This window comes from Urocitellus parryii, chromosome 7, assembly GCF_045843805.1.
Source record: "Urocitellus parryii isolate mUroPar1 chromosome 7, mUroPar1.hap1, whole genome shotgun sequence".
Taxonomy (NCBI): Eukaryota; Metazoa; Chordata; class Mammalia; order Rodentia; family Sciuridae; genus Urocitellus; species Urocitellus parryii.
Genome location: NC_135537.1, coordinates 183006169 through 183025626, shown reverse-complemented (window position 1 = coordinate 183025626; position 19458 = coordinate 183006169). Strand labels below are relative to the sequence as shown.

The following is a 19458-nucleotide window of genomic DNA, read 5'->3' as shown; positions in this document are numbered from 1 at the left end:
TCTCCCACCCTCCCGCCTGCAGGCCCTTATGGTCTCTAGTGTCATGTTGCTGCTTCTGCCTGTGCAGGGGTGGGGGGGCATCCAGCCCAGGCTACTGCCCCCTGTGTCTTGCCAGGTTCTTTCTGCCCGTCCTACCCCAGATTCTGGCTTTTAGGGAGTGGAGCACTGTTCAGGTGCTCAGCCCACTTTGTCTCTGCCCAGTTGAACTGGGGTACCTAGTGCAAGCCCCTGCCAGCTGGCCTCTGCCCCACCACTCCCTGGCCACTTCATCCATTGCTGTCAGTCACCGTCTAACCATGATGCCTTAACATGTGGAACGTGTATTGGGGGGCCTTCACTAACTCTTAACTCCCCCTGTCTGCATGAGCATGTGGTCTCCCCTGTCCCTGCCCTGTTTGTGATCTTGGTGACCCGGGGAGGCCTGGGGTGTGCTGCTGCCCAGCCTGCCAGGGCCTAGGAAGCCCCTTCCCCTCTCTGGGCTAGGGTTTGAGGTGATGCCAGCAGCTTGGGGAGGGCCAAATTGCCAAACTCCATGCCTCCAGCCCCATCTGGGAGGCAGGTATGTTCACACCTCTGCCTTCTCTGATCCAGGAGGCATTGCTCAGAGCCCTTGAGGGATAAAGCCAGCGGCAGAGCCTTACTTGTCCCACCTGGGCCCTGTGGCCTGGAACCTTGTGCCTGGCCCGTCAGTATTTATTGCCTCCATTTGTGCCGTCCTCTGGGCTGGCTTGCCTGCTGCCTCTGCCCCGGCTCTCAGTGCCACCATCCTGGGCAGGCCCTCCTTGGACCCAGCCAGGACAAAAGCGGGACCAAGCGCACACAACTGTTGGGAGCTGTCTCCTGTGCCTCCCCTCCCTGTCCCCGTGTGGTGTCTGCCAGGCCCAGGCTTCTACAGGCAGAGGAGCCTGCCCTGCTTCTCTTCCGACCGGGAAATAAACACCCTTGAAGGAGACTGGATTTGCTGCTTGGGGTTGCCTGGGGTTGAGGAGATTGTGATGCTATCAGGGAGGTGAAGCAGAGGCCCCCTCGGGTAACAATCCCTTGTTAGGGGTTGAGGTCCACCATTCCCAACCCTGTGGGGACACAGCTGCTAACTCTGGTGAGAAACAGAATTCCCCTTCTATCACCAAGCACCATAAATCCAGAACCTCTAAGAAAGCTGACTGGTCCGCGGTCTGCCATGTATTTTGCTAACACAGTGGTAGCTTCCCCTCCATTATCCACTGAGGCCCCATGTGTTGTTCACATGGCACACACAGCCCAGGCATCTCAGGAAATGTTCGGTTCTGCTGAAGGGGAACACAAGAACCCCAGAGAGACTGTGTGTGCGCCTGCCAGGTGTGGGTGAGAGGCTGAGGCTGGTGCAGGATGTCACTCCCCCATTGTAGTCAGGGTCCTCTGAGATGGAAGGGCCAAGAGCCTACATGGGATTGAGGGCACCACCACACAGCAGGAGAGCTGCTGAGATACCCTGGAGGTTAACAGGCCTGCAGATTGGGAGCTTCCCACCTGCAGTGATCTCATTCCATGCACCTGTCCTGGACAGATAGGGGCAGACCAACCACCAGTGGCAGGAATCACTTCAGAAACTTCCCTTGGCCTGATGCCAGCTTTGAAACCTGTTCTCTGGGTCTGTGCTGCTCAAGAGAGGCAGATTCTTGCTTAGGCAGCTGCTGCCACAGAGCCATCTGACCCTGCCTCCGTGGACCCACATAAGTGTTGGTGCTGAGCAGTCAGGGATCCTTGCCAGGAGCTTGTTGCCAGTTAGTTCAGGAGATGCCCACTGAGACCCACCTCAGGCTGCTAGCCACCTTGGTCATCCTTGCTAGGCTCATGTGAGAGCCAGAACTGACCTGGAGCTGGCCCTCAGCAGGATGGCCTACCAACAGCAGGGAACTGTAGCAGCTGGCCCAGCCAGAAGGAAAGACCTTACCCAGTCTCAGAATGGGTTCTGGTCCAGCTGAGTTGACAGGAGGGGTGAGGCAGTGCCCTGAGGGTTCACCACCAGGCTGACCATCTAAGCTCAGAAGGAATGGGCGCCTAGGCAGCAGTCTTGGGCACTTGGGCTCACTCCTCTCCAGCTCCTCCTTAAAAGGTTCCATCTCATTGTCAGCAGTTGTTTATTGGGCAAGGACTTCTGAGGCTCACAACAGGCCAAGAGGCTTGATCTTTTTGCTCTGGGATTTTCCAAGCTTGTGAACTCAACAGGTGAACTCAGACCCTGAGTGCCAAGTTGTGCAGGCACATGGCCAACAGCCAAGACTTTGCTCTAGCTCCTGGGGGAGGATAACAAAGCTGCACTTGCAGAAGGTACATGACGTGTCTCTCCAGTCCCAAGTCTAACCTGATCCTCCTGGTCCCACCCTGACCTGTTGTACAGCTTGATGCTGCTCCAAGGCTAGCCTCCCAGCTCCACAACCCATGCCCTCTTCTCACCTCCCTTTATCCACAGGCCCCAGAAATCTCCAAGCTTCCACCTCCTCATCCGCAGACAGGCCCTTCTTCTGTGAAAAGGCCATAACTGGTGCCAGCTGAGGTCAGGATCTGGATGTGACCAAGCAATCGACAGGTACTGATTTACCACCACTGCCCTGCTCTCTCCCGCACGCCTGTCTCAGAATTGGGCACAGAAGCCTAATACAGCAAAAACCTGCAGCCAGCAGCCCTCTAGGTGCCCATGAACTTGCTGGTCACCCCTTTACATATCCAGCAGGATAGCAGGCGCAGGCTAAAGGAAGCAGTGTTCTAAGAACGCTTGCTTTTTTTTTTTTGGTAGCGCTGGGGATCAAAACCAGGGCCTTGTGCATGCAAGTATGTTTGAGGCTGGGAATGTAACTCAGCTTAGTAGCAGAGTGCTTGCCCAGCATGTACAAGGCCCCTAATTCACTCACCAGTAACACACACACACACACACAAGCCAGGGAGGGGGTGTTGAACGTAGCTTTTTTCCCCTCAGTACTAGGAATTAAGCCCAGGAGCACTGACCACTCAGCTACCTCACAACCCTTCTGATTTTATTTTGAGATCAGGTCTCACTAGATTGCCCAGGCTGGCCTGGAACTTGCCATCACCTTCTTCAGGTTCCTAAGTCTCTGGGATTACAGGTGTGCACCACTGTATCCAGAGAGGGTAATATTAATCAAAACATGTTGACTCAGCAGGAAACCATGTTTAACAGGTAACATACTCTGAACATGACACTCCCTGGAAAATGTCCAGAAGCACCTATGATGGCCAGTCACTGCCCCAGGGAAGGCTGACCCCAAGGACACACTCCTTGAAGGCCTGAGCACAGGATGAGTGACCCATCTCATCAGCCCTCTGCTCTGGGCTGAGGCCCACAGGTATTTAGACAGGGTGGCCTATATCCAGGGAAGTTGAATGCACTGTGGATGCCCAGGGGTCTCAGGCCTCCTGCGGGGCTCATAAGAACCAACTTTGCTGTACCTGCTTAAGTTGGAGAAGGCTGATTCAGGAAGGACAAGGTACCAGCAACAGCTAGCTGCCAGGGTAGCCATGGCAGCATGATCACATGGGGGGGAGTGCTGCTGCGTGCCCTGATTTTCACAGAACATCAGCTTAGCCACAGTCACCTAAGCCACAGAACAGCAGCCCTGCCCTCTGCTACTCTGGCTGGGCAGTTCCCCAAACTGAAGTGTGTTCAACTGCCCTTGGCGCGAGCCACAGTAGGCCCAGAGCCAACCTTAGACTCTACCACAGCTACTTTGATCCTTGTCTGATCTGTGCACCTGCAGTGGCCTCTGCTTGCTTCTGGTGATGTAGATGTGCACATTTCTTCTTCATAGTTTATGTTCTGGAACTAAGATGCCTTCAAACCATCACGAGATAATCCACACAACCAGTAAATCCCTTCACTTCCGATCAGTGGACAAAATACTAACCTCCATAGTTAGGAAATCTAAACTCAAGTCTTTTGTCTTGGGCCCCAAATCTTGGTTTGTAAAACAAGTCAAGGCAAGCACAAAAATAGACCAGTTCATTTGATCTGAAGCAGTCATCATCCCACAGAGGCATTATGAAGAGCTGCAATTCAGTGGACAAGCACCTGGTCAATCCTGTTGAATTGGGGCGCGACACTGGTTCATAGTCCGCCAGGCCTGAAATGTCACACCTGGGAAAGACCCATGCTGGCCTCCATCTGGCAATACGGGTTTCGGCTTCCAGAGTCGCAGCAGTTACAGGTATGAGCTACATGAAGGTAGAACTGAGTCTTGAAGGAAAGGAGCTCACACTCCAAGTGGAGTGCCACGCAGGAAAGGTGAGATGCACACTCTCAAGAACAAGTCTCTGGGGGCTGGTGATGTGGCTCAAGCGGTAGCGCGCTCCCCTGGCATGCCTGCGGCCTGGGTTCCATGCTCAGCGCCACATACAAAGATGTTGTGTCCGCCAAAAACTAAAAAATAAATATTAAACAAACAAACAAACAAAAAAGAACAAGTCTCTGGGCAAGGCGCCCAAGCCTGTACTTCCAGCGAAGTGGAGGGCCGAGGCAGGAGGACCACAAGTTCGAGTTCAACCTGGACAATTTAGCCAGACCCTGTCTCAAAAAGGCTGCGGACGTAGCTCAGTGGTAGAGCATTTGCCTGGCATGTGCGAGGCCCCGGGTTCCATTCCCAGTTCCTCCAACAAACGTCCCCACACGCACCAAGCCTCAGAAGTACAACACCACCCTCCGGTACTTCACCCTCCCGACCATCGGGCCGGGGCTCGGCGGGCGCACCTCGGCGGGGAGCTGCCCCTTGCTGCTGAGCGCACCAAAGGGGCGGCGGCCGAGTGCACGCGGGCAGCCCCACAGACACCGGGCGTAGGCCTCGTGTGTGACTTAAGTTCCTAGGAGCCACGGAAAGAGGAAAACGCCACTTCGACAGGCGGCCAACACCGCGCTACCGTCGACGGGGCTGTGTTCCGCCCGCCCGGCCTCCGGGTCTGGCACGGACCAGCCCTCGCTTGGAGGCCGCGGGGATGCTCGGAAGCGGATCCGAGCCGCGCCACCGCCCGCTGACCCCGCAGGAGCCAAGGCCTTAAGACCGCCGCCTGGCCCACCCCGCCGAAGCCGCGCCAAGCACTGAGGGTGCCCACCTGTCGGACCCCACGCCTCTGCAGGCGCTGCACGGGCCGCACGCGCGACGGAAGTTGCGTCAGCCAGGCTTCCTGCCGGCAGTCCGGGGGCGGTGCCCGTTATGGATACGCGGTCCAGTCAGAATGCAACACGAGGGGTTTCGGAGGCGCAGGCGCAGCTCCGCCCCGACCAGGGACCCCGCCTCACTGCCACGTTCGACGGAGGGACACGCAGGGTGCGCGCGAATCTTGGCCAATCAGAAGCCACAGAGTCCGGACAGCCGAAAGAAGTAGCCATTCCCGACCCGCGAAAGGTGTGGAGGAATATCACCAGTCAGAAGTCGAGGGAGAGAAAGTTCTCCGCTCGGAGCCAATCAAAATCTGGAGAGCAGAGCGAGCGCGAGCGCCGCGGCCAATCCTGGATGAGGGCGAGGAAGGACTCCGTAGCGTTTCCGACTCCGGAGCCGGACCTAGCATGGGCGTCCAATCCGTGAACGGCGAGGGCGGGACCCGCAGCTCGCCGGCCAATTGGAGGTCCCCTAGGGGCGCGTGCGCGCGGCGGCTGGCGCGCGCGGCGGGTTATTGGGCGCGTCTCCGGACCAGGATTTATAAAGGCGAGGCCAGGACCGGCGCGCGCTCTCGTCGCCTTGGCTGTCCCGGCGGCGCCAACCGAACCGCCCCGCCCGCTCCGACGTCCGACATGCTGAGCCGCGCTCTGCTGTGCCTGGCCCTGGCCGCGGCGGCCCGGGTGGGCGCCGACGCCCCCGAGGAGGAGGACCACGTCCTGGTGCTGAGGAAGAGCAACTTCGCGGAGGCGCTGGCGACGCACAAGTACCTGCTGGTGGAGTTCTGTGAGTGGCCGGCCTGGCGGGCGGGGGGCGCCGCCGCGGTGCGGCCCTGCGCGCGGCGGGCCGGGTCAGCGGGCCTGCTGGCCGTGCTGGCCCGTGGCCGCGCCGAGTTCGGCCTGGCCCATCGCGGCCCGCCCCTCGCCAGGCGCGCCTGCTGTCAGCTCGCTGCCCCCGGCCGCCCGGAGGGCATCCTTCCTGCCCGGATTGGAAGCGTTCGCGTCCCGGGCTCCTCGAGAGTGGCTGCCCGGCGGAGAGCCAGGGAGCTGTCTTTGTGCCCGACGTCCACATGGCAGGAACCCTCGGTTAGCTGGGGGACGCTGGACGGACCTGTGTGAGCCGTGGCAGACCCAACAAGCCGGGCTCCAATCCGGGTTCGGCTCTGCTGATTACTCAGCTGGACTGACCCAGAAATGCCCAGCTCCTGCCCGCGCCACCCTTAACCTGCCCTGGCTTTCCTGTCGTGTAGCCAGTTCGTCTGAGGCTTTTGCTTGTTAGCAAGTATTTGGGCTCCCACTGTCTCTGGGCTGGGAACCTTATGCCACCACATCTGCTACCCTTCCTTGGCAGATTGTGTTATTCCCACCTATAAAGAACGGTTTAAGATGAGAATGTGAGAGGTGCGGACCTCGCACAGATGTGTGTCACATACTCATAAGCATTTTTTGGTTGGTGTAAGGGTGGGCCATCAAACCTTTGACTTGTCCTGGGTTCTTAAAGGGAAATCCTAGGGACACATTGGTCCTGATGGCCTGCAGGTTATAGGAAGTTACCAATCTAGAGGGTGTGTCTTCCTGTGCTGGTGGTGACGGAGCAGAACAGGGATGGTGTTGGTGTGTCGATCGTTGATGGCCTCTGTCCTGAAGTTGCCCAAGATCAGCAGCTATCAGCTCAGCCTTATGGGTTAGGAGGCCTTATCTTGGTGTGCAGATAAGGTTTTTATGAAGGGAAGAAGCAGTGGGACGGGATCAAGGGCTGCTTTCCAGTGTCCCACTTTCTTTTCCAGATGCCCCTTGGTGTGGCCACTGCAAAGCACTGGCCCCTGAGTATGCCAAAGCAGCTGGGAAGCTGAAGGCAGAAGGTTCCGAGATCCGACTAGCAAAGGTGGATGCCACTGAAGAGTCTGACCTGGCCCAGCAGTATGGCGTCCGAGGATACCCCACAATCAAGTTCTTCAAGAACGGAGACACAGCCTCCCCCAAGGAGTACACAGGTGTGACCGCGGTGCAGGCCTTGGAGGCGAACCTAACTGAAAGCTCATCCAGTAGTGTATCTGAGGTGGGGGCCCGTTTTCAGGGGCTCTGGGGGGGACTGTGTTTGCAACTGGTCCACACCTGAGGGTCCTGTGAGGAAGTTCTCTCCCTGGAAGACCCTCTCAGGTGGAGCATGCTATGTCTGATGGCCTCCTGGGGGGCCTGCTGGCAAAGCTTGTCTGGAAATGGACTAGAAAAGGATGACACGTGTGCTTGCAGTGTGCCAGCCACCACACTCAAGCATCCAGGCAGGCCCTCAGCTACTGTCCTGCCACCTCCAGGGCAAATGAACCACTGGTGGCAAAGAAATGCTTTCTGGTCTCTAAGATCAGTTCTGCAGAATGTCTGTCAGGCCCATGTGCGGAGCAGCCTGAAGCTGCCCATCCCAGGGTTAGCAGAAGTATCCCTTCAAGCAGTCTTATCCTAATCAGCATCAACCACTCTGGTTGCCTCACTAGTAGACCCCATTATTTTTTTGGTACTAGACATTGAACCTGGGGTGCTTAACCACTGAGCCCCATTTGGTGCCGGGAATTGAATTGTGGGCACTCTGTCGCTAAACCACATCCCCAGCCCCATTTTGTATTTTATTTAGAGACAGGGTCTCACTGCTTAGCACTTTGCCATTGCTGAGGCTGGCTTTTTAGTTTTTATTTTTTAGTTGTTTATAGACCTTTATTTGTATGTGGTGCTGAGAATCGAGCCCAGTGCCTCACACTTGCCAGAAAAGTGCACTATTACTCAGCCCCAGCCCCTGGTCCCCACTTTTCAATGTGTGTTTAATCTTGCAATAGGGGGTGCCTTGTCCAAAGTTACCGTCATTCTCCACCAACACTTAGGTTTTGCAGATGAGACAACTGCTCCTAAATCCACTGGTAACTGCCAGCTCAGCTTTTTGTAGGCACTTGGCTAAAGAATCCTTGTCATTCTCGGGTGGAGCAGCACTTTCCCAGGTAGTCACACCCCAGAAAAGGAGGGGAGAGCAGTTTGTTGGCCTCCATCTGGCGGGAGCAGGCCTCTTTCTTATCCCTGTGTGGCCTCCTGGCCTCCTGGATGGCATGCAGACACATACTCTTTCTCTAGTTCTTACCAGTCAGGGAAGTGGGTAAGGCTGGACTTGGAAATAACTGGCCCACCTGGGAGTGTCAGAAAGTCAAGTTGAGCCTGTTTTCAAGGAAGGAGAACTGGCGTGGAGGTTGACATAACTAACCACATCTCAGGACTGCGGATATAGCTCGGTTGGTAGAGTGCTTCTCGCACGCACAAGGTCCTAGATTTGATCCTCAGCCTCCCCCCCACTTCGCCAACACACACACACACACACACACATAAAAAAAAAAAGCCATATCTCCATGACTTAGCTTGGTATGAGAGTACTGTGGGGAGAAAGTATATGTGAGTTTAATGAAAAAAGTTTTTTAAAATATTTTTATTTTAGTTATTGGGGATTGTTGAACCCAGAGGCACTTTATTACTAAGCTATATTCCCAGCCCCCACCCACCCACGTTTTGTTTTGTTTTTGTTTTTTTTGGGGGGGGGGGCATGGTCTTACCAAGTTGCCTTGGCTGACTTTGAACTTATGGTCCTCCTGCCTCCATCTCCCAAGTTGATGGGATTACAGGTATGTGCTATTGTACCCAGCAGAGTTTAACCAATTTTAATGTCCAAAAAAATTTAGAAAATGCAAGGAATTAGAGAAGAAAATCCTACCTCCCAAGGATGACACTCTTCCCTTCTTTAAGCATAACTGTGGTCTCAGGAAGTGGGTGGCGAGGGTATAGACCTACCTGTGGAGAGAACAGCTTGTTCTAGGGGTCAGTCAGGTGTCCTCAGCCTGCTGGGTGGAGCTCAGGTGAGAGGGTGCCAGGCATGGTAGGGGCAGCCTGTCTGACTCTGGAACCTGCCTTTGTTGGGGTGCAGCTGGCAGAGAAGCCGATGACATCGTGAACTGGCTGAAGAAGCGCACGGGCCCTGCTGCCACCACGCTGCTCGATGGTGCAGCTGCAGAGTCCTTGGTGGAATCCAGCGAGGTGGCTGTCATTGGCTTCTTTAAGGTAGAGCTTCAGAACTTGTGATCTGCTGTCACTTTTGAAGGAGGGGTCCCCATGGCTTGGACACTGCAGTGTCAGCTTTGCTGCTGTGCCAGACAGGCACCTAGGTATCGGCGTGCAGCACCTCTTGGTTTCCTTCCTTTACAGGATGTCGAGTCAGACTTGGCCAAGCAGTTCTTGCTGGCTGCAGAGGCCATAGATGACATACCATTTGGGATTACGTCCAACAGTGATGTGTTCTCCAAATACCAGCTCAGCAAAGATGGGGTGGTCCTCTTCAAGAAGGTAAGTGGCCCAGGGCAGTTCAGGCGTTGGTCTGCAGGGGGTGGTGTTGCTTTTCTTACTGCTGGAGGCCTGTGGTTATCGGTGGCCTTTGGACTTTGGAGTCTTTGGAGTGCAAGGCCTTTGGCCAGCCTCCTATAACAGCCAATGTTCTGGACCTCCTAAAGGACACAAGGGGAGTTGCTTTTTTTTTTTTTTTTTTTTTTTTTTTTTAAGGGAGAGAGAGAGAGAATTTTTTAATATTTATTATTTTTTAGTTCTCGGCGGACACAACATCTTTGCTGGTATGTGGTGCTGAGGATTGAACCCGGGCCCCACGCATGCCAGGCGAGCGTGCTACCGCTTGAGCCACATCCCCAGCCCAGGGGAGTTGCTTTTTACTGGTAGCTTTTTTTTTCCACTGTGGCAAAGTTGGTTATTTTACTTTTTTTTTTTTTTTTTTGGTACCAGGGATTGAACCCAGGGTGCTCTTAACCAATGAGCCACATCCCACCTTTTTTTTTTTTTTTTAATTTTGAGGCGGGGCCTTGATCACTCACTGAAACTGGCCTCAAACTTGGGATCCTCCTGTCTCAGCCTCCATCATGCCCAGCATTAACCATGCCCAGCATAGTTAAATGGCCAATTTGGTGACATTAATGGTGGTCGCACTGCCGTGCCACCATCACTGCTGTCTACTCCCTGGGTATGTTCCCACTGGACAGACAAAGCTGCAGTTCCTGGGCCTCCCACCTTGGAAACTGTTGATTCTGACCCTGTCCTTTATCTTTGTAAGCCAAGTGTCCTTGAACCGAGTCTGCCTATTACAGGGATACAGCAGGCTCCTCGTTGCCCGTTGTTGCCTGTGGGTTTGCCTTCTCCCTGGGGGTGGGATGGCACAGAGCACCCCTGCTCTTGGAGCACATCTGTACCTAGGTGTGTGTGCTCCTGGGTTAATGCCAGCCAGGTGGCAGAGTGCACAGGGAAGAGGGAGAGGAAGCTGTATGAGAAGGAGACCACAGGAGCAGAGTAGGTGGGTGTCCTGGGTTGGGGAAGGATCTTGGAGAGCTGTCCTGTTCTGCTCCCAGCAGGAGGAAGCCTGCAGACAGTCGACTGTTTAGGAAGCATGCAATGTTGGGAGAGAGGCTGCCTGGCTCCATGCTGACCTTGTGTTTATGCAGTTCACCCATGAAACAGCTTCTCAGGCTGGGGCTGAACACCTTGCACCTCCAGACTGGGAGGAGGAGGGGGAGGGCCCCTCCTAGCAGCTGAAGCTAGGGGGTGGGGTGAAGACTGCTTTCTGTGTCCTTGCTCTTGGCATTTAGCCATTTTGCTAACTCCTTCCTCAAAAGAACCCCAGCCAAGTGACATGCTCTACTCAATAGAAACCAGTGGATAGAGCTGCTGTGTCACAGACACATAGTGATTCTTTGACACCCGACTAGAACGGGAGAGTGCAGAGCGCAAACACTCTGGGCTGCTAGAGAAAGTCGCCGATGTCCTGAGTTGGAGGTTGAGGGCCTATAGGAACCTGCGGATTCCACTTTCAGCTCCATCCACCAATCTGCCCCTGGCGCTGTGTCTGAGTAGCCGTGTTAACTCTGGATGGATGGCGGTGGCTGTCACATATCCTTGTAGGCTAGGATGACAATTGCTTGTTCTTGCCTTTGAAGAATGAAGTACATTGAGGCCACCTGTTCAGGCTGTTGGTGTATAGTTAGTTTTGTTTTTGTTTTTTTTTTTGGTTTATAATCAAACCCAGGCCACTTGACCACTGAGCTATATTCCCCAGTCCTTTTCGAGACAGCCTTGCTGAGTTGTTGAGGCTCGCCTCACATTGGTGATCCTCCTGCCTCAGCCTCCCAAGTTGCTAGGATTACAGGTGTGTGCCCCCATGCCTGTGACTCTTTAGTACTCAGCTGTCTGCTCTCCACGAGGCTGGGCATACCCTTGGATCTCGTGCTGGCTAATGGGTGGCAGTTTTCCTTGCACAGAGCCGAAGACTTGCTTCCTGGCAGTCCTGCCGAGGGGGTCAACAGGGGGCACGTCTGAGGTTGGACAGAGGACGTGGTGCTAGAGTTCATTTCGGGTTTGTCTTGGAGATTTAGGAGTGAGGGTGGGGCCAGGGGCTTCTCCACCAGCCTGCAGCATCTGCCTTTTAGTGAGACCTTGTCACTGTGACCTGACAGGACTGGTGTCCACAGCCAGAGGTGTAAGTGGGGGCACAGAGGTCTTCACTCGAGACTCCTGGGCAGGCCTCTTGCAGCCACCCCCAGCTGAACCAGAGCAGACTGTAAAAAATGGGCTGGACATGGTGTCGCACACCTACAATCCAGTCACTCCAGAGCACAAGGCAGGAGGAGCGCAAGTTCAAGGCCTGCCTGGGCAACGTGTCAAGACTCTTGTCTCAAAATGTTAAAGAGCTGGGAATGTGGCTCGGTGTGCCCCTGGGCTCAATCTTCAATACCCCCAAAATAAGAAGAAAGTGGACAGTGACCACATTAAGTGGCCACATTACCAGGAGGATTTGCAGCCTGACACGGGTGCTCAGCTGTGCTCTGAGGTCTCAGCATGAGGCTGTGCGGGTGACAGCTGGTGCCCCTCAAAGGGCTTCTTGGCCTTGCCTGTCCACCCCATCATCCTTTCCACATTTGCTGATTTGGGGGACATGGAGCATGCCTGGAAGCCTCTGACCCTCAGGCTCTGGTGGGGAGTGGGGCCCACAATGTGGAGGTGACCTGGGTTTAGCACCTTTCCAGGGTTGAGTTGGAGGGTCTGGCTGGCATAGGCCTCCCCTGGACGTAACCTACCACAGGAATGGGAAGTGGCCAGTAAGAAAAGCTGAGTGCGGTCAGCCCTCCACATCCTCAGCCCACCCAACCTAGAACAGAACCGTTCAGCAGTAGGCCAGGCCTGTGGTGCAGGCCTGTATTCCAGAGGGAGGTTAAGGTGGGCAGACCCCTGAGTGCAGGAGCTGAGGCCAGCCTGGGCAGCCCAGCAAGACTCTGTCTCAAAACATGATGGTAAGCCTGTGACACGTGACAATGAAAAATATTTTTGCAAAGGTTATTTTTCTCAGATAAAACCACTTTAGTGAGGAGAGTAATATTCAGGTTTCTAGCAGTCTGTTCAGCGTCCAGCCCGGTATGAGACGGCAGGCCCTCCTCTTGTGCCTTCAGGCTAAGCACCCACCTGCCCTGCCCCCTTCTCCCTGCACAGGGAGCAGCAACGTGTAGTTATGGAGGTGCCTTTGACACTGGATCTGCTCAGGGCCAGGCTCTGTGAATGCTGTCCTAGAAGCTGGAGTTGAGGAGCCTGAGGGACTCCCTCATACTCGACTGCTAGAGGGTCTCAGCCTGTGGGCATTGGTGGAGCCTCTCGCAGGGGGTCTCTGCAGTGACTTCTCAGCCTGTCTTGGCTGGATTGGCTTTGCAGAACAGCAGGCTATTAGTCAGCCTCCTTGTCTGGCCTACAGGGACAGGATCTAGTCATTCCTGTGACTGTCCTGCCACACATGCCCTTTTTTGGGGCAGCTAGAGGACCTGGAGGTGTCACACCTGAGTTTTGGACAAACCTGGACTTGCTGGTGGCCATGGTGTAGTGGCTGAAGCTGGTCCAGGCTGTCAGGGAGCAAGCGGCTGGGTTCCCGATCGCTGCCTGGCTGAGCCCAGGAGCCTGTGGCAGGCTGGCTCACGATCCCCCTTCTGTCCGCAGTTTGATGAGGGCCGGAACAACTTTGAAGGGGAGATCACCAAAGAGAACCTACTGGACTTCATCAAGCACAACCAGCTGCCCCTGGTCATTGAGTTCACTGAGCAGGTGTGTCTCTCCCTCAGGCTCTAGCGGGAGTCAGATGGTGCAGGTGGGCTCCCTGGACATGCAGGAGGCGCATTTGTCACTGTCATCAGAGTATTCTGTCAAATATTAGCTTGTGGCTTAGACGAAGCAATTCTATGTGTGACACAGACAGCCCCGAAGATTTTTGGAGGTGAAATCAAGACTCACATCCTGCTGTTCCTGCCCAAGAGTGTATCTGACTATGACAGCAAACTGAGCAACTTCAAGAAAGCCGCCGGGGACTTCAAGGGCAAGGTGGGCCACCTGGGGAGGGGTAGCTTCCCCAGGTAGTCAGGGCCTCTGGACTTTGTCGCTCCCCCTTGGGGTCTGGGTGATGGGGTCCCCTAGGCCAGGCCTTCGGCTCGAGGCCGCCTGCGGGTCGGTCTCAGTGCGCCTTTTCTCCCCCAAGATCCTGTTCATCTTCATCGACAGCGACCACACCGACAACCAGCGCATCCTCGAGTTCTTTGGCTTGAAGAAGGAGGAGTGCCCAGCCGTGCGGCTCATCACCCTGGAGGAGGAGATGACCAAGTACAAGCCGGAGTCGGACGAGCTGACGGCAGAGGGGATCACAGAGTTCTGCCACCGCTTCCTGGAGGGCAAGGTCAAGGTGGGTGGCGGGCCCACTTAGGCACATGGCTGGCCTCGGGGAGTGGGCTCCGCTCCTGGACCCTGGGCCCTGGTGTCTCAGGCTTCACCTTCCAAGCCTGGAGATCCTGGCACCAGAGCCCACACACAGCCCTGGCCATCCTCGCACTGCAGTCCTGCCGCGCGCAGAGGTGGCCTCACGGCTGCGAGGGTAACCTCATGTCCTCTCATTGGGCCGACCTTGACAGCTCCTCTCCTTTTGCCAGGCTCCTGGCACTGTTCACTCTGGCGGCCTCGGAGGACAGCGTGTGCCTCATCCACGCCAGGGGTGGGTGTGGCGGGGAGCGCTGTGGGCCTCTGGGCAGCGCTGCCTCTGACCGGCTCTACTTGCCCTCTAGCCCCACCTGATGAGCCAGGAGCTTCCTGAAGACTGGGACAAGCAACCGGTCAAAGTGCTGGTTGGAAAGAACTTTGAAGAGGTGGCTTTTGACGAGAAGAAGAATGTCTTTGTGGAGTTCTGTGAGTGCTGTGTCTGGGCCCTGGGTGGTCGCAGGCTGTGCAGAGCCAGAGGCAGCATTTGCAGGTAGCTCCTGGTCCAGGGTGGACCCTCAGCCCAGTCTTCTTTTCAGATGCCCCGTGGTGTGGCCACTGTAAGCAGCTAGCTCCCATTTGGGACAAACTGGGTGAGACGTACAAGGATCACGAGAACATCGTCATCGCCAAGATGGACTCCACGGCCAATGAGGTGGAGGCTGTCCGGGTGCACAGCTTTCCCACGCTGAAGTTCTTCCCTGCACGTGCAGACAGAACGGTGCGACAGCCGTGGGGCTGGGAGAGTCCTGTCCCCACACCATTTTGCAGCCTCTCTGTCCACAAGGAGCTGGGGACCAGGAAGGAGTGGGGCAGGAGAGGCCTCCAGGGACCCCTCTTTAAGAACCCCCCTTTCTGCACCAAGGGGAAGCTGCTGCCCCTTGGGGTCGGGGGGGGGGCCTAGGGCTGGCTCCATGTCCCTGGCCCTTGTCTTCCACAGGTCATCGACTACAACGGGGAGCGGACCCTGGAGGGTTTTAAGAAGTTCTTGGAGAGCGGTGGTCAGGATGGGGCAGGAGATGATGATGTGAGTGTGGCCATGTGGACCCTGGGCTGGCTTCTGGGGACACAGGCCTAGGTCCACTTGGGAGGTGCGAACTCAGACTTTGACTTGGGATTGGGGAGCCCACGGGAGGTACAGCTGTGCCTCCCAGGCCCCCGGCGCAGCACCCTGCAGGGTGACTTTGAAGACACTTGTGAAGTCTAGACCTTGCTTAGGAAGTCTCGGGGCCCTCACATCCCTGCTGACTTGGGCTCAAGTGTCCCACCACTGGTTAAAGCCCACCATTGCTTAACAGATGTGACCACTTAGCTACTCTGTGGGGCAGGCACCCTGCTGGCCCCAGGCTGGACAGTGGATTTGGGCTAGTCCTCAGAAGCTCAGTCTTGTCCACATCAGCTCGTGGCCAGGGGTGGTGGTTATTCTCGGGGAAGTGGAGGGCAAGTCAGGAGAGGCTGGTGGGGGTGGGAGTTAGTGACTCTGGCATTTGAGGCAGGGCGTGGAGGGTATAGTCAGTGTGAAGTGAGGAGTGAGAGCAGGTCTGTCCTGAGGTAGCCACTGTGGCTGCTGGGGGTGGATCTGGATCAAGGGGACAGCAGGACCATGCTGCTGACACTGCCAAGTGTCACCACTGGCCATACAGCAAGGGACTGAAGGGCTGAATCACCCAGTGCTCACTGCGCTGGGACTTTTTTCCCCACTGGGATGTCCCCGTCAGGATGCCTGGGGTCCCTGGTTCATCCACCCTTGTAGGCAGGTCTGGGTGGCCTATTGGCCACCTCCAACTACTACACTGCCACCAGCCCTTTCACCACCCTCCCTTCCCGCACCCCAGGACCTAGACCTAGAAGAAGCTGAAGAGCCAGACGTGGAGGAGGACGACGACCAGAAAGCTGTGAAAGACGAACTGTAGCACCGCAGCCAGACCTGGGCACCCCAACCACACCTGGTGGGCCGCGCTCCCGCAGCCCAGGCCCTCGGCGCCGACCCTCACCTGAGCAGGGAGTGTCATCGGAAACCCAGGGACTCATTCTAACACACGTGTGCACCTAACCTGTCTCCTCGCTTTTCAATGTTTGGAAAGGGATTATCTCCAGGCAGCCCATCCTGGTGGGCCCTTTTTTTAAATTGTGATGTACTTTTTTGTACATGGTTTTTGTCCTGAGTGCTCGCTAAAATGTTTGGGATCTTACACTGGCAATCCCTTTCCTGTTGGAGAGGTCTGTGCTCTCCATCTGTGAGACTTTTAGACATTTTTCGACATCAGGGTATTTGCTCCACCTTGGCCAAGCCTCCCTGAAGACCCCTGTGCCCTGTGTGGGGAGGGACAGATCCACTGGATACGGTCGCTCTCCATGCACGTTGTGCCAGTGTGGCCATGACTGAGCATGGTTCTTAAAATTCTTGGTTAAATGGAGACCTCTGGATCCTGTCAGGGATGCCTCACATCTAGACAAGGGTACTGTGATTGCCAGCCGCAGGGCCCAGGGCAGGCCTGAACAGCTCACCTGTTCTTCCTCAAGCCGGGCCTCCCACCCTGTCTCAGGCACTCCACGCCGACTGCAGGTTCTGTTGCAGCATGGCTGAGGCCTGCACAGGCAGAACCAGGCCCTTGGTTCCCAGGCCAGGAGACAGCCAGGGATGCCTGGGCTGAATCACATGTTGACCATTCTTCGGGCATTTCTACCACAATATTGGAATTGGACACATTGGCCAAATAAAGTTGAAATTTTACTACCCGCCGTGGCCTCTGCTATATTTCTTCAAGCCACAGGAGCTGGGCTGAAGAGATTCAGCCAGCTTTGAGGCGCCACTGTTGTCACGACCTCTGTGTTGAAGTGTCACAGTGCAGAAACACCTCAGGCACAGCTTGGGGTTACCCAGAGTATGAGCACCTACAGGCTGCCAAGCAGGGGCGTGTTGATTTGCCCATGGACCAGGGCCACTGCTGCTCCGCCTGTGCCCAGGGACATGCTGGCCATCTCATCCCCTGCCCTCACCTCAGTGATCAGACAAGAATTTGGGTGGATCAAACCTCAAGAAGAGGTAAGATGACGGGCTGGGATTGTGGGGCACTGGGCTCGATTCCCAGCACCACATAAAAAAAAATAAAGGTCCATCAACAAGTAAAATATATTTCAAAAGAAGAGGTAAAATGGACAAGTTGCCATGATTATTAACCAAACCTTGATGGAAATAAGATGGGACATTCGCTGGGTTTTACACTGGCCTGATGCAGCAGTGCACACCGGTACTCCCAGCTGCTCAGGAGGCTGAGGTAGGAGGTTTGCAAGTTCAAACCAGCCTCAGCAACCTACCCAGGCCCTCTCAGAATTTAAAACAAGGGGCAGGGGACTGTGCTGGGGATTTGGCTCAGTGGTAAAGCACACCCGAGTTTAATCTCTGGTACCAACAATAAATTTTAAAAATTTGACGTGCTTGTGGGTCACATACAGGAAAAGGACAATTGGAATCCGCTTCGAAGACAATGGGCAATGGAGCTGCTGAGCCTGGCCATCTTCCCCTACCCACTCGGGTACGTCAGGACCTCTGCAGGACCACACAGGAGAGGCAGCACGGAAAGGGGATGGCAGCATCTGAGGGAGCCCAGCACAGCCTCTAGCAGGCTTCTGTCCCACACTCGCCAGGTGGCCTGCTTCTTGAAGGAGCCTTCAGCACCACCAGCCTCCTGGGTCCCCCCTACTCATGCCAGTGGCCCTGTAGAGCCCTCAGATGTGCTGGTACAGACCCAGCTATTGGGCCAATGCAGGGCTCACTGGGAGTATGATTCTCCACTGGGCACCTACCCAAGGGCATGGTGGGTGGCCAGACCCCCACGCCCACCCTTGCAGTGCTACACAGGCCCTCAAAAGCCTGTGTACTGCTTGTGTACTGTTGTGCAGTACATAGCAGGCAGGTGATGGAGACTGGTGTCAGGTCCTTGGACACACTGGCTTGCCCAGGCACCCATGGTCCTGACACTGCCAACTCCAGCCTGTCCACTTTGCTGGCTTCCAGGTGGCCCATGTTGGGGGTGGTTTCCAGCCAGCTGGGCTCCAGGTGCCTCAGCAGGGTTTGTGGGTTGTGCCTGGGTCCTGCCCACACAGTGGGGTACATCTCCATTGTAAAGTAGGCACAGGCAATTGGAGGGGGTGAGAGGACACTAACTGCCCCCCAAAATGTGAGCTGAGGCCCTGGAGATGTGACTCGGGCAGGAGCCACGGGGCCTTTGGGGGAAGGCAGGCAGCAGGGCCAGAGCAGGTGGCCATCTCCAGCCACAGCTGAAAGGGGTGGGCTACACTCCCTGTCTGAGGGACAGGGTGTGGGTGACCCTGCTTCCCAGCTGTGCAGACGCTTGGTCTCGGGATAGAATGTTGGGACCAGGCGGCCACCATCACGCGCTCCTGGGCCGAGAGTGAGTCACGGATACCTTTCCCCTTCGCAGAGGCAGCTGATGAGTGCATTCCTGGGCTAGGTTGTGCCGAGGCTGTGGGGTGGTGTCCAAAACCTCGCTGGCTGGGCCAGTGGATTAGCAAGGCAAGCCTGAAGGCTCTGGGGGAAGCAGTGAAGGCTTAACAGTCTGGGACTTCCCAATCCCTCGCTCTCTCCCCAGATGACCAGAAGCCACTGAAACCTAAAAAGCAAATGCCAGGCTGATGGTGCTCACTGCCCCAGGGTCCTCTGGCCTCAGAGCCTTCCTGGGAGGAAGGGCTACAGCCTGCCCTGGGCCGCCACCCTTCAGCATGCCAGCTTTCTTTTTTCTTGTTGGTACGGGGGATGGAACCAAACCCAGGGGCGTTTTACCACTGAGCCACATCCCCAACTCTTTTTTTTTTTTTTTTTTTTTGGTGCTGGGGATTGAACCCAGGGCCTTGTGCACATGAGGCAAGCAACCTACCAACTGAGCTGTATCCCCAGCCCCCTTTAATTTTGAGGCAGGGTCTTGCTAAGTTGCTTAGGGACTCAGTAAGTTCCTGAGACTGGCTTTGAACTTGTGGTCCTTCTGCCTAAGCCTCCCCAGTCACTGGGATCATAGGCGTGCCCTGCCGCACTTGGCAGATGGTAACCTTTTTGCATAAATGTTTTAATTTGTCGTTGAAAAAAATGGAAACTTAAAATCATGCAGACCAGGTCACTTTTATCACAAGTTCATATCAACTGAGACAAATTAGGGACAAACCTTTTCATTTCACCCATGATAGCAGAGGGTCCTCTCCTGCTGAGGTGCCTCTGGGACTCAGGATGCAACTACAACAAAAGCACATCCATTCCTCTAGGGAACCTGTGGTGACTGAGAAGCCTTGGGGACCAGTCCCTTCTCTGATCCACACAGGCCTTCAGGGCACTGGTTGCAGGATGCGCCACTTGGGGTCCGACTTGGGGCTGCCAAACAGGCTCATCTGACCCATTCAGCTCAGTCCTGTCTAGCCTGAGGCCCAAAGCCTGCTGGAAA

General features: G+C 55.7%; 1 protein-coding gene across 1 annotated transcript; it reads left to right on the top strand.

The window, feature by feature from the left end:
- The first annotated feature begins 5673 nt into the window (after positions 1-5673).
- P4hb (prolyl 4-hydroxylase subunit beta) lies at positions 5674-16744 on the top strand. Its single transcript, XM_026410720.2, has 11 exons — positions 5674-5930; positions 6931-7137; positions 9099-9232; positions 9377-9514; positions 13205-13309; positions 13457-13582; positions 13737-13937; positions 14314-14434; positions 14545-14726; positions 14946-15032; positions 15841-16744. The coding sequence occupies exons 1-11, from the start codon at positions 5780-5782 to the stop codon at positions 15916-15918; spliced, it is 1530 nt and encodes a 509-aa protein (XP_026266505.1). The 5' UTR covers positions 5674-5779; the 3' UTR covers positions 15919-16744.
- Positions 16745-19458: the final 2714 nt, after the last annotated feature.

Excerpts from the sequence above, each read along its gene's own strand:
- P4hb (XM_026410720.2), top strand. The coding sequence starts at position 5,780 with ATGCTGAGCCGCGCTCTGCTGTGCCTGGCCCTGGCCGCGGCGGCCCGG. Across the intron at positions 14,435-14,544 it reads GAATGTCTTTGTGGAGTTCT|ATGCCCCGTGGTGTGGCCAC; the intron begins GTGAGTGCTGTG and ends TCTTCTTTTCAG. Across the intron at positions 14,727-14,945 it reads CTGCACGTGCAGACAGAACG|GTCATCGACTACAACGGGGA; the intron begins GTGCGACAGCCG and ends TGTCTTCCACAG.